Genomic DNA, 15,669 nt, shown 5'->3' with positions numbered 1-15,669 from the left:
ACGCCTCAGTCCGTATCAGGATAATTACTTCCCCCCCCCCCCCCCCCCCAGGACAATTACCCCCGAGGACAACTTACCCCCCCCCCTCCCCCCCCCCCCGGCATAACTAACCCCCAAGGTATAGGAAAATGTTAAAAAAAACGTTGGATAAAGGATGAACAACTCATTTTATAATATATTCAAAGCTTATGATAAAAGTCAAAAGCAAACATACACACACATACACACACACACACTATATTTAATATTAGAGATATATATATTATATACATATATATATATATATATATATATATATGAATGCAAAAATTTGCTTAAAATATTTTAAAAGAAAGTTGAGTCATAAAAAAGTTAAAACGAAAAAAAAATAGTTGAAAATAGTTAAAATCATACAAATATATAAACAAAAAAAATCTTTAAAGAAAATTGAAATTGTCATAAAAAAAAGTTAAAACAAAACTTTAAAAATAGTTTAAAATAGATTCATACAAATGTATTAAATTAAAAAATCTTAGAAGTTGAAATTTCATAAAAAAGTTAAAACGAAAAGTAAAAAAGAAATAGTTTTAAAATGCAAATTATACGCAATAACCGTTCCGCAAATATTTCTTACCACATCTCTGTTTTCAGTAATTATGAGCAGAATAGCCCTCAGCAACACATCCCATCGAAACACTACTTATCAAATGAAAATCATACCCTCAGATAACGACAAAATATTCAACTGCCGATTTATTGTAAAATAGTTTTGTTATTAAGGAAGAAGAAGTAAGAAAGAACAGAAGCAGAAGTGAAGAGAGAGAGAGAGAGGAGAGGAGAGAGAGAGAAGAGAAGAAGAGAAGAGAGAGAGAGAGAGAGAGCTGTATCTAACATTTACAGGTTTTTATTTCCGCGTCCATAGATAGCCTGAGAGAGAGAGAGAGAGAGAGAGAGAGAGAGAGAGAGAGAGAGAGAGAGAGAGAGAGAGAGGTCTATATCATGACTTATATTTTCTTTCATTTCACACTATTCAATCCAATATTTTTTCTCAGAGGCGGATTAATAAAGGGAAATTAACTGTATTCTGTATTAAACATACTTTCATCGCCACAAAAACATGTAAAAACATGAGGAAAATTTTCAAAAGATCATAAACTGTAGCTCCAATCTGCGTAAGAGTTCTTGCCTTCGGTTATAAACGTAATGTTGCCAGCAAAAATCTATTTATAACTTTTAGAAAGAAAAAGGACTTTATGACAATCACCGAAAAAAAACAGACTCCTTATAACACAAAACTGCACTTCATTCGTTGATTAAGAATCAGCTGGTAACCAATAAAACACATTGTTAAAAAATATCCACGATTATATATTAAAAATATGTTTCTATGTAAAAATAGAACAAAGGCTTTCGAATACCTGAACGGTGTTCCTCATCAGTGTAACGTTGTTCTATTATTACATAGAAATATATTTTAAATATATAATTGTGGATATTTTTTAACAATTTGGTTTCACGACTGTGAATTTCTTAACAAAATACATCTTCTTAAAAGGCAAAATGGCATAGGGACATAATCTATGACACTGGGACATAAAATACACTACACCCTCCTTTCCCTTTCAGTCGTCAGTTTATTTCAGCATGTGACATCAAAAGAAAACTAAAAGTATTCCCTTAAACACCAGTTAATTTCGAGATCAAGCGTCTTCCCTCCATCCACTGAAAGGAATCTGCTTGTTCGAAACTGTGGACCTATCAGATTATTCAAAACAGAATTCCCATTGGAACGAGAAAAAAAGAAGCCTTTTCCGTACTACGTTTTACTCTCTCAACTGATTACAATTGCTGGCCAATATACTTTTTTTTTCCATCTGTCCATCTGCTTGTGGTGTTTGCGGATGGTAACACTGTTTCCCGGGCTTTAAATAATATCCCATTTCGAATATTAACGGTGCAATTCGCATAAAGTAAATTATTCAAACAATTTTCAGTTGCAAATGTACGCCCAGATACCCTTTTGTTACCTAAAACTTACACACAGCGTAACTATCTAAAGCCCGGGACGCAGTGTTACCATGCGCGACCACCACAGGCGGGTGGACAGATGGTGAAAAAAAAACCGAGTATAGTTATTATTTTCCTGAGTTCCTTTTCGTCCCTGACATTCAACTGTAACTAATCTATACCTGCATGACCGTAGAGCAAGAGCGACCTTATCTTACCATGTCGGTTTGCAAATGATGAGGGTTGACTATATCCCTGAAATATGAGAATTCGGTGACTAAATGTTAAAATACTTATAAATGTATGATATCTTCAAGTACCATCTGTCCTTAAATGAGAGGTCAAACGGAGAATGGTAGGCTAAAAGAAGTTAGACAGCTAGGTACGACGAGATCAGAAAAGGGAACTAACGAAAAGAGGTGAAGTACCATAATTGATGCGGCAAAGAACCATTTGTAAATTCCGTCCAGTGTGCCATGTGAGGCAAACTGGAGTGAAAGATAGAAACAGCGTGATAGTCACCTTTAGATCCCTTGGAACTGTGTTCATCTTCAAGCACGACGTATTCTGACTTCAGACTCCCGAAACTATTGTTGCGATAGACACTTACACGTACTTTGTTACTTATAGGTTTTTCGTTGCTCTTGGGATTATTATTATTACTGTTGTAATTATTATTGTTATCATTATTATTAGCAGGCGCTTTCTCTACATCGTCGAGGTCAACCGATTCGGTGTTCCGACGAGTTAGTTTCTTTTGCGCATAGTAATAGTATTCATATTTGTTGCTGCTGACGACGGGTTTGACGTTGTCAATGCTGATCTCTTGCATGGAGTCCAAGTCCGCCACCATTGTTGCTGATTTGGATGGACAAGCAGCAGCAGCAATAAAGTCTTTGATTTCAGATGTCTCCTGATGTTATTAGTAACACCGAAGTCCACTCTGGCCAGAAACCAACAACCCACTGAGAAGAACGAGCTGATTTCAGGCTGAAGTCTCCCGCGCGAAAACCAGGACTGAAGCGAAAAGCAGGGCGCCCCTTCGCTACACATCGATGAAGCCTCTCAAAGTTATTTTTGCACGGCCGACCTTTTGTGGTGTTAGGTAATCCTTATCTCCTCATCTCTTTCGCCGCATTACTGGCAGGGTCAAGGCGTTTGGGGTTATGTAATCATGAGCTGAAACTTCGCAATGATACCATCATGGCCATTACCTCGCATTCTCTTGATGATTTGTTTACCTTCAACCCAACTGGTCATTGGAATACATACTGGTAATACCTTCATTCCCATGTCATGGTTTTCCCCACTGAAAGAATGATAACGGTACGATAGTGGACAGAGCCAACAAAAGGAGACAAGGACATACAAATAGGAGGGGGGAGAGGGGGGGAGGAAATCAAACTTGACTTTTCACCATACCATTTTCAACTTGAATGACAGGCCCGTTATGGATGACCAAAGGTCGAATTTCGCATCCAAAACGCTAAAGTTGAGTCTAACATATTCGCAATTTCGAGAGAAAAATGACCTCGTGCCTTTGCCAAGTCACTTGGATCATTATCATCATTATCACCCTCACATTTCTCATCACTATTTTCTTCATCCATTGTCAGTTGTTCCCCGTTGGAAAAGGATAATCAAATGATCATCCGTATTAACTTACACAGAAAACATCGAAGATGATGATAAAGTATTTTGATGAAGTATTTTTTAGTGGATCACTAAGGTTTTGTAAGAATTTTGGTACTTCAGATTTTTTGAGGCATTGTACTCACAAAAATTTTGATTAAACAATCTAACTGGTGTAAATCCGATAATATCAAAAGGTAAGTAAGTGCGAAATACTGTTCGTAATTCATTGTCATAAGCCGTCGTAACTAAATTTCGTTTAACTGCGCTAATACAAACATAACTTTGCTCAAAGCCCTTTAAATGCACTTGAAAGCTGCTAAAACCGTCTTCAGGAAAGATAATAAACATGGGAAAAGCTGGCTGCAAAAGCTATTCACAAGAGCCTAGCATTTGACGTTGTAAGGCCTCCTTCGTCCTATTCCTGAAAAATGATCAAGAGCGGACCTCGCGCAGTATATAGAGTGACTAGAAAAGCAGAAGAGAAGGAATCTGATATGGCTTCGCTGAATCACTGATATGAAGAACGTATGACGATTACCCAAGTACTGAACTCGTTCTTTATAAGGCTGTACTATTAGCATCTAATACCAGACTGAAATGAAATTATTATTTCATAATAATACGACTTCACGCTTGTGTGAGTTGAGTTATCCATTCGGATTCTAGAAGAAAATAACCTATCGCTGATGTTACAGGTTAAAATGAAATTACAATGACTAAAGAGCTGTAGCTGTGTGAACTGATCTGATTGATTTCTCATACAATAAAGTTCTGTCACACCTCTTTGAGAAACAATGATTAAATTTGGGAAACTAACTCTAAGGTAATGTTATGTAAGGTTTCGGTATTCTAAACTAGGAGTTTTCTGGTTTCGGTATCTTAAGCTTGCAACTTGTCACAGGGCTGACCAATCCATATTTCCATTTATTAAAAACAGATTCGACTAGACACATATGCCTAAAATTCTCTTGTACTTTTTAATTACCTAATAAATTCTTATGTTATCAGTTTTGCCCACTTACTAACGAATGTATATTGCCCTACTCCCCTTCCTTTTCATCGAGTGTATGTGACATAACTATAACAAGTTTGAGTGTTCAGAATATCTCTCAGTTCATTTCGTGGGCCGAAGTTACGCAGCAATGTCTGGATGTAGAAGGATGTTCTCAGGCAAGAAGAAGAGTAGATTACTAAATCATTCTTCTTTGCACCTCCCCTGGAACTCAAGTATATAACTTACGAAAACCGGAAATCTATACCAAGTAAAATTTAGGATGTCAAACTCGATATATATATATATATATGTATATATATATATATATATATATATATATATATATATAGATATATATATTATATGTATGTAGATATATATATATAGATATATATATACATAATATATATATTTATATTATATATATGTGTATGTGGTGTGTGTATAATTAATGTATTTTAATAGTTACATTTTTAAATACATATATATATATAATAATATATATTATACATATATATATATATTATATGATATATATATATATATATAATATATATATATATATATATATATATATATATATATAGTATATATATATATATATATATATATATATATATATATATATAGCGACTATAAAGAATTTAGGCCAAAGGCCAAGCGCTGGGACCTACTATAGGTCATTCAGCGCTGAAACTGAAATTGACAGTAAAAAGGTTTGAGAGGTGTAACAGGAGGAAAACCTCGCAGTTGCACCACGGTTCAATGGTTAAGATTGGGTGGAAAGGAAGACGGGAGACAGAGAATACGAACGGAGGTACACGGAGGTACAGTAAAAGGAATGGTAAAGCTCGGTTAAAAAAAAAAAACACGAGGAAAATTATAAATTGGGTGACGTGCAAACATAGTTCCTCCTGACGGAGGAATGGGGTCCTGTAGAAATGCTTGCTTAATGCAAGCACAGATAGATGGGCGGGAAGAGAAATACGTAAACTCATCTAAAGTACAAATACAAGAGATGTGTGCTAGAGTTACTGAGGGGAAAACTTAAAATCGAAAAGTAAAGCCCAATAAATATCTATATTTAGGTTTGCATGTAGTGCTACAAACCATGGATTTTTATCAGAAAACTGACACATAATTCCAGCTTCATGATTAACTATATTCTGTTTTTTCCGTCTGTCCATCCGCCTGTGGTGGTCACGCATGGTTACACTGTGTCCCGGGCTTTAAATAGTTACGCTATGTGTAAGTTTTAGGTAAATAAAAAGATATCTTGGTGTACATTTGCACCTGAAAAGTGTTTTAATAATTTACTGCATGGAGATTACGCCGTTAATATTCGAAATATGATGTTATTTAAAGCCCGGGACGCAGTGTTACCATGCGCAAGCACCACAGGCAGATGGACATGGAAAAAACAGAGTATAGACTGTGCTGTGTAACTTGGGTTTACAAGAAGATTCTGTGTTTTGTAGCCAACGAAAGTCTTATAAAAATTCATATTCTTATCAACCTTTCCGTTCAATTACAGATTAGTGGAGATATGGCGGCATCATTTAATAACAAAATATTATTCAAATTCTACGAGCACGTCAAACCTTCACTTCATTTTCATCCAAGGATTTGTTCTCATAATGCAACACTACAACTAAAATCGATTAAATGGCTAACCCGTTCAGCGAGTTCCACTGTATTTTTGATTGAATATATTTCTAGAGGTAGAAGGGTACAGTACAATAAATCGAATATTATCACGGATCAATTAGGATAGATCAAATTAGTTTATGTATGTGGGCAGTTTCAGGTTCCAATATAACAGCAAATTACGTACGGCAGAGAAATGACACCTTGTTCCCTGAACTGCTTATTAGAATATATATATATATCTATAATTATATATATATATCATATAATATATATATCATATATATAAATTCTTCTGTTAACACAGGATACGTCTCAAATATAAAAGGCCCATTAAAACACTGGTTTAAAGCTAAGGACTATATTTCAGTAACTCCTTCTGTCATTCACTGCTTGATAAAGGTGGAATCAAGTCCAACCAAATATAGTCCTTAGCTTTAAAAACCAGAGTGTTTTAATGGGCCTTCAATAATTGAGATATTATAAATATATATACATATGTGTGTGTGTGTTCCGCCTGAAGATATGGACAACAGAACTTACTCTCTTCCTCAGGTTTCCCTCCCTTGCCTTGTCCACCTTTCAGCTTCTTCTTCCTCTGCATGTAGGCCCTCATCAGAGCCTGAATCTTCACGATCTTCTTCACGCTCGTCTCATAAAGTCTGTGGGAAGAATAAACGAGAAAACGTACAATAATCCGGACATGTAAAGCGAAAATAAAATGACTCAATCCAAAGCCGATGACCTGAGTGCTCGGTTAAGTTAAATAGTATATTGATGAGTAATTTAGTCATTTATACAGTTCACAGCAAGATGAAAAGTTGGAAAACTTCAGAAGAAAAGTTTCCAATCAGGAAATACCAAACAAAAAGGTAACGTTACAGGACTTTACTGTAAATCCAGGGTTGTAAAACTTCAAAAGAAATGGATTAATCAAGAAATGTACGAAGAAATGCAACTCATAAAAAAAAACTGCACCTGAAACATCTTTTGGAATACAGTCAGTATGACGACAAAATTGACCGGACACAGAACCACTCTCACCTGCTCAAGAACTCCTCGTTGTAGAACTTGAGGAAGACCTTGTCTTTGCCAATGGCCCATCCCTCCATCTTGAGTCGGACCAGCAGAAGTCTGGCGTTGTCTTTCGTCAGGTCCACCGTCTCGTCGAATTCAAAGGCCAGGAACTGGTACCTGGAAGTTGATATGTATCCTCATGATCATTGTCTTCATATATATTCCGGAGGCTTATTGACAAACGAGACCGATTTGTTCATTGGACTGAACTAGTTCATTCTTTAAATCAGTTATAGGTCATACAAACCATCGCCACAGAATTGAAAAACAATTCTCAAGTGTTGGTTCGATTTCTCAATTAAAACTGAAACTTTGGTTTTTATACAATCAAGCGTCAGTGCAATAATTAATAAAATATACAAAGATAATGCTCAATATCTTTATTGATGGAGAGATACAAGAAAACTATATTCGGTTTTTTTCCATCTGTCCACCAGCCTGTGGTGTTTGCGTATGGTAACTGCGTCCCGGGCTTTAGACAGTTAAATTCAGCCTACATTCAACAATTATAATAATATCTTATTTCGAATATTAACGGTGTAATTCGCATACAGTAAATTATTAAAACACTTTTCAGTTGCAAATGTACACCCAGATATCCTTTTATTTACCTAAAACTTAGCCTACACATAGTGTAACTATCTAATGCCCGGGACGCAGTGTTATCATACGCAAACACCACAGGCGGGTGGACAGATAGTGAAAAAAACAGAGTATTATTGAGGACATCAAGTATAAGTGCAACATTGGGGAATAAGAAAATGAATTGCGACTAGAGTGTTGAATATGTAGTGGTAGTAGAGATGAAACTGCCAAAACTAGTGGAGATTTTGGAAACGTTTGCATGAATTAAAGTTTTGAGTGAATATGAGCAAAAGTAAAATTATGTGGGTAAATAGCAACCGGGAAATTGGAGCTATGACTGTTAATATGGATGGTGGAAGAAAGGAGGCAGTTGCTTCGAATAGGTATTTGGGAGTAAATATAACGGACAATGGTAAGATAAGAGAAGTAGTAAGTTACAGAACAGGTGAAGCAAGGTACGTCGTAGGGTATAGGCAAAAGCTTAATACACTTTGAATGTCTAAGGAGGCCAAGGTGGGAATGCTGGAATAGATTATAGGGCCAACTCTCCTTTACGGAGGTGAAGTGTGGATACTGAATGCAAAAGAAAAACCAAAGGTCGAACCTGTGAGATATATGGCTGTGTGGAATAGGAAGCCTTGAAAGGATAAGATAAGTAAGATATCTAGATGGAGTGATACGTGTTAGTAGTGGGAGAAAATATGGATCAGGAGTGTTTTAAGGCTTATGTGAAAAGAGTGAACGATGAAGTACTGGTGAGAAATGTAAGATTCAGATGTGTTAGAATGGAGGAGTGGAAGACTTAGAAGTGCTGAACAGATACAGTAAAAGGGAAATTGGAAAGGGTCCTAATATTCAGGAACAATGAGATTGTGCAAAATAAAGGTGAATAGCGCTTTGTATAAGGGGAGTTTCGACGCACTGTTGTGGCAATTTTCTGCACTTATAAAATCCTTTTTACTTTTCAAACAGGCGAAAGAAAGAAAACGAAAGCAAGCTCACCGCCTCAAGAATTCCTGATAAGGAATCCTGTGCGAGAATCCTTGCTGTCTGATCCTGATGGTGTCGCAAACGGCGTGGTACTTCACTTGATGTTTGATCATGTCTCGATCGAAGACCGACCCTGAGTTGTCCATGTTGGAGCGGATGCACCGGACGAAGTGAGGCTGCGAATTGGTCAGTTTGTAGAGGAGTTCGATCAGGGAGTAGCGGAAGGTCATCCCCCAAGTCTGCACGTGACGCGTCTGCGACATCTGTCCTCTGGATTTGGTGTTGAAGCGCTGTTGAGGAGGAGTTCAAGATGTGAATGGAAGAAATATGCTAATTATCACCATTCGGAACAGTGAGTTCAGGAAATGAAATGACATGAATCCGTGTTAAAATACGAGGAATTCGGAAATGGAATTAAATGAGCCCGTGTTAAGATACGAGGAATTCGAAATGGAATTAAATGAGCCCGTGTTAAGATACGTGGAATTCGGAAATGAAATGAAATGAGCCCGTGTTAAAATACGAGGAATTTGGAGATGAAATGAAATGAGCCCGTGTTAAAATGCGAGGGATTCAGAAATTGAATTAAATGAGCCCGTGTTGAAATACGAGGGATTCAGAAATTAAATTAAATGAGACCCCGTGTTAAAATGCGAGGAATTTGGAAATGAAATTAAATGATCCCGTGTTAAAATACGAGGAATTCGGAAATGAAATTAAATGAGCCCGTGTTAAAATACGAGGAATATGGCAATGAAATTTAATGAGCCCGTGTTAAAATACGAGGGATTTGAAAAGGAAATTAAATGAATTATTCTAAATTCCTAGAGAGAGTGACCCACAACGGTTTTCTGGGGGTCGTTATCTCTGTGACTAATGGCTCTTTGGGTTATTATCCTTATGATGTTTACTGTCTTCTGTTTATGTTTTTTTACGGTCATCGCCACCGGCCTTGTACTAAACACGCTGCAAAGGATGAAAAATGTAAATTCAAAGAACAAAATCAAATGTTGCAGTAAAAATCTCATTTGAAGCAGTGACATGGGGTTCATTAAATTGGATTAACTGTATGAAAAATTAATCTGCAAAAAGTACAGGTGATTAAATTATAAGAGCTGTATTTTACTAGCAATTTGCATATGCGAGTGCAGGGAATAAATTTAAATGAATTCCACTCTTATTTTTCATACTTTACCAAAATAAGTTCAATTAATGAAATAAAACGATAAATGCTGAAATTTGCCAAGGACTTAGCGAACAAAATAAAATAAGCTGTACTGAAATAGATACTTTGCAAAAGAACAATAACTTCAGGTTTCAAAATACTAGAATGTGCTGAAATATAATAATGTAAATTTACGAATCATAATTAAATTAACTGAGAAAAATTGCAAGCACCAAAATACTGTTACATGATCTCCATTAAAACTTTTTCTAAATCTGAGTTCTGGGAAAGAAATCAAATCACTTGTACTAAAACTGACCATCTAGGAAGGTCGAGACTAGAAAATAAGCCCTGCTTAAATAAGTAATTTAGTAAAAGGGCTTGGGCATAAAACCAAGTGAGTGATACTAAAGTAATCACGTCTTACACAGTGTAAATCATGACTTAAACACTATGATATTGGAAATGACGACTTACACGCAATATTGTTGGAAATGATGAATTAAACACTATAATGTTGCCATAATGCTGGAAATAAGATGAAACAGTATAATGTTGGAAATGATAAATTAAACACTATAACGTTGGAAATGACGACTTACACACAATAATGTTGGAAATGATGAATTAAACAATATAATGTTGGAAATGACGACTTACATGCAATAATGTTGGAAATGATAAATTAAACACTATAATGTTGGAAATGACGACTTCCACGCAATAATGTTGGAAATGATGAATTAAACACTATATATGTTGGAAATGACTAACTACACACAATAATGTTGGAAATTATGAATTTAACTACATAACGTTGGAAATGATGACTTAAGCACTATAATGCTGGAAATGATAAAGTCCTATGATGTTGGAAATGATGACTTAAACATTATAATATTGAAAATGATGAGTTAAGCACTTTAATGTAGGAAATGATAAATAAAACACTATAATGTTGGAAATGATGACTTAAACCATACATAAAATGTTGGAAAAGATAAAGTATTATAATGTTGGAAATGATAACTTAATCAATAAAATATTGAAAAAGATAAAGCATTATAATGTTGGAAATTACAACTTAAACACTATAATGTTGGACTAACGTTATGAGAAAAATGAAGTTGAATTTTGACAGCTGCTCTCATCCGATGAGTTATTTTCGAAATAAGGACAAAATCATGAAATGTTTTTAGCAGGTTTTATTATCTTTACTGAATTGCAAAACATTCTCAAATGGGATAAGAGACTGTACAATAAAAATACTGAAAGCATTCCAGTACTGTTACTGTATCCGAATAGGTTTAAGGAAACAAACACTGAAAACTATGGGTATTAAGCTTTTCGAATCAGCATATTTTTTTTCTCAAGTTCAGATCAAGATAAAATAATTTACAAAGCATCAACGTTGCGTAAAGTGGTTCCTCGCCAACTCAATATCCGTTAGATAACCTAATTTGAGACTAGATTTAATTTAACACTAACTTAAAGTCATCTTATTCGACATAATATCATTATTATTCAGGAGATGAACTCTATTCATAACTATGAAACAAGCCCACAGGAGTCAAAGACTAGGTAAGGGATATACAGAAAGAAGAGACCTCACTTATTAAAATAAAAAATAGGTTAATAAATTAATAAGTAGATAAAATACATAAAAATGCAATGAAAATAGCACTAGTGTAATAATGCATTGCGTCATCAGTTAAACTTAAAAAAAAGTTTGATGGATCTCTCCCTACATCTACTTACTCTGGACTCCTTCTTATCTGGCTTCTTTTGAGGGGCACCCCCCTTCTTCTTGGCCTTAGGGTCCTCTCCCTCGACGGTGACGTTACCCGTCTTCGTCAGCTTGTTGCAGAACATCCCCCGGATGTGGTCGTTTGCAGACTTCCTCATCGTCTGGATGAGTTCTAGGAAAGGTGGAAAATAACGCGTTTATTACTGGTACACTCTTGGACTTTGATTGGTCACTCCTGTTCGGGTCTTTGAGGAAAGTGATCTTCAGTTGACTGATACCAATGATTTTAAGTGGGATTGACAGTAATGACTATCAGCATTGTAACTAGTTTGAAAATCAGACGTCCTAAGTGTGTCTACGACAGCACCTTCAATCCTTATTCTGCCTTATTTCAGATGAGGATTATATTTGTTTTAGGAGACAAAAGAGAGGACATAAAAAGTCTTTGAGGAAAGTGATCTTCAGTTGACTGATACCAATGATTTTAAGTGGGATTGACAGTAATAAGTATCAGCTTTGTAACTAGTTTGAAATTTAGACATCCTAATTGTCTCTACGACAGCACCTTCAGTCCTTATTCTGCTTTCTTTCAGATGAGGATTATATTTATTTTAGGAGAAAAAAAAGAGGACATTAAAGCATAAAACAGAGCATCACTAAAATGATGCATCAGAGGACTGAATCAAATGTATTTGCTTTCGTGAAGTGGGTAGTACATAATATAGAACGTTTTTTTATACTTCAACGCACAGTTGCTCGTTTGCATGAAGTTTGGAGTAATTCAGATTTCCTGATCATTTGGAACAAACTGTGAAGGAAACTTGCAATGCAGATGATATTTTCTCATCGGTTATATCTGTTGATTGATTTATTTGCACTTCCAGCCTCTGAATCAAGTAGATGACTGATAATTTGGATGATCTGTGATGGAAAAATAAAGACATTCCTTCTTATGCCGTGCTAATCAGAATCTCCTACGCTTACCACAAAGCGTTTTAAATCATATAAATGGCGTTTACAAGAGCCTCTTATCAATACAACACTGACATCATTTCGGGTTTGGCAGTGCCTTTGAACGTGAGACCGACCCAAAGAACTATTAAAAAATAATAACTAGCTGTGAGATCTCCATCCACGATGTACTTTACTGAAAATTTAATTTTCATGAATTACTACTGTCTTTACTCATCAAGGCAAACCCCTTTTTATGGAATAAATAAAGGAACCCTTCCCCTTTTATGACTGTATCACTCCAAAATGGTCCTTGGTCTAGTGATTAGTATCTTGAAATCCACTTCGGATGTCGGGAGTTCGCACCTCCCCAAGGGGTCTGTGGTGGAGGACTGAAACCAAGCAACATTAACTTTTAACTTCAACTTTCAGTTATAGCTGTAAAAGAGAACGCAGATTTTGCCCCACATAAACCTACCTACAGAAATGTGGTCCCTGTTTTTGTTGACCGCACCGTGGAAGTCGTACTTCACACGACCCACGAAGTGAGCGATTGCGAAGGTGAATTCGGACACTTGCTGTATCTGCTTCTGATTCTGCCGTTGTTTGAGTTTACCTGAGGGCAAAAAGAAAACGAGCGTCGAGGACACGCATGCAGGAAACAGGTCATACATCAGGTGATGACCAAATAACTTGAAACAATTAACTCGCGAAAGTCCGATTGGAATCTTTTGAAACAATATATTATCAATTTATTATTAAGCTAGAAAACCTTACATGCAAATGAGGTGTCATTTCCCATCTTCTCCCTGCTTTCATCCTCAAGAACGGCGAACAGACCGCTGTTCTTTGCTAAGAAGAGTTCTAAGATGTGGCGGTTGTCAGGGAACGTGAAGTTCTTCACGGGAATTCCCTCCGCTGAATAGTCTTGCTGTTGGGGAATTAACGAGTAGGCTAAGTTTAGTTGGAGGTTGACGAGGTAGATGCAATATAACAAATGACAATCAAAAGAGCGCTAACACTGAATACCACAAACGTCTACTTAAAAATTATTATTCTTTGTTAGGCTCACTAAAAAAGTTAAAAAAAGAACAACAGAAAACAACTAAGAATGAATGACTACTTTAAACATGCAACATGATCCATTTAATCACAAATTTACTTGAAGGATCTAATAAAATTCAATTTCATCAATGACAAAAAAGTGAAAACCAGGAATGACTCACCATCTCCCAGTTGAAAATATACTGATTGTAATAATACTGAACTTGCTCGTTGGCCACATTCACCAGAAGGTTTTCAAACGAGTTGTGGTCATTGGCCTCGAATCCAAACATGTCCAAAACGCCGATGGCGTAAGGATCACCACTGCGAGAGAGAAAAATAAAGATGTCTTCTCTATTCGCAACGATTGGAAGTTCTTACACCACAAAGCTAAACTAACATGACAGTTAAGTAAACAATACAGGAAGTCCCCGAGTTACGTCGTGTCGGACTTATGGCGCTTGCCTCATGGTGGTATTAACCATAGTTTTTTAGGCCCTAAGTGGATTTACGGCGCTGTAACCCGGACTTACAGTGTTTACAGCACTGTAAGTGCTATTTATTCCCATTATAATTATGATGGTTCGGGTTATAGTGATTTTCTACTTGCAGTGCCCTGCGGGTACTAGAACCTCCACCGTAACCTGGGGACTGCCTGTACTATGGTCTCATTTTACATCAGTAGCATGAAAGGGGGGAAAGGGTAAAGAAAGAGACTAAAACAAATTTATTAAAATAAAACAACAATAGCTATTAACCAAGAGTTATTGAATATTCAAAACAGCATTGAATTGTTCACATATTTGGCATAAAAACGTGACAAAGATCTAAACGAAATTAGACCTTCAAGAGAAACAGAAAAATGATATGGGGTGAACTAATTATACAAATAAGGTTTGACTCGAGATCAGAAAAAAAATTAGCAAAGTCAATAACTAACTAGGGAAGATTGATTACTAAAAGAGATAATTACCAAAAGAACCGAAGGTAAGAAGCCAAGAGGAGTGAGGGTCGGAATACCGAATAAATAAGGGAAATGCCACTGGATGAAATGGACAGAACTAATATTAGAACATGAATATGATGGGTGTCAGGGATTTATACAAGAGATTTATGCTGATAATTATGGAATATATGAATAAATAAATATGTGCATGTGTGTGTGTGCTATCTACGACACTAAGATACTGAAATAATCTGCATTCTTGAGGGGTCCACGGCGCAAATTCAAGAAGACAGCCATAACTCACAAGACCAGTCTGGTGACAGAGAGCTTGGCGTTAATCGTGTTGACGACGAAGTCCATGAGACGAGAGTAGAGGGTCCTGGCCAGAGCGTCCTTGCTCATTTCAGCCTCGAATTCGGTCTTCTTGGCTTGCTCGACCTGCTTCCCGGCCTTGACGTCGCAGTAGTTACAGAGGGCCCAAGTCAGCTTCTTCTCCTCCACGTCCAAGAGACGGCAGACTGCAAGAGTGAGACGCCTATAAGAGGGCATCAGACTTTAAACAGTGGGGAACTGTACTGTATAAGAGTTTAGGCCAATGGCCAAGCACTGGGATCTATGGGGTCAGTCAGCGCTGGAAAGGAAATTGAGAGTAGTTAGGTTTGAAAGGTGTAACAGGAGGAAAACATCGCAGTTGCTCTATGAATCAATTGCTAGGAGAGGGTGGACAGCAAGACGGAAGACAGATAATATGAATGGATGTACAGTAAAAGGAATGAAAGGTTGTGGTGTCATTTTTCAATGGGTGGACAGCAAGAAGGAAGAGAGATAATATGAATGGATGTACAGTAAAAGGAATGAAAGTGGTTGTGACGTCATTTTTCAATCATGGTAAGAGTCCACCT

At 36.5% G+C, this 15,669-nt stretch overlaps 1 protein-coding gene across 1 annotated transcript in view; it reads right to left on the bottom strand.

The window, feature by feature from the left end:
* The window catches only part of LOC135221817 (neither inactivation nor afterpotential protein C-like), a 106,492-nt gene that overhangs the window by 34,181 nt on the left and 56,642 nt on the right, over positions 1-15,669 (bottom strand). Inside the window, 8 exon segments of the mRNA XM_064259710.1 lie at positions 6,806-6,924; positions 7,307-7,456; positions 8,927-9,204; positions 11,838-11,998; positions 13,256-13,393; positions 13,555-13,708; positions 14,004-14,145; positions 15,072-15,285. Of these exon segments, the coding sequence (XP_064115780.1) occupies positions 6,806-6,924; positions 7,307-7,456; positions 8,927-9,204; positions 11,838-11,998; positions 13,256-13,393; positions 13,555-13,708; positions 14,004-14,145; positions 15,072-15,285 (1,356 nt within the window).

Source organism: Macrobrachium nipponense, chromosome 3 (assembly GCF_015104395.2).
Source record: "Macrobrachium nipponense isolate FS-2020 chromosome 3, ASM1510439v2, whole genome shotgun sequence".
In the NCBI taxonomy this organism is placed as follows: Eukaryota; Metazoa; Arthropoda; class Malacostraca; order Decapoda; family Palaemonidae; genus Macrobrachium; species Macrobrachium nipponense.
Note: the sequence above shows the minus strand (reverse complement) of the source record. Positions and strands in the feature narration are given on the sequence as shown.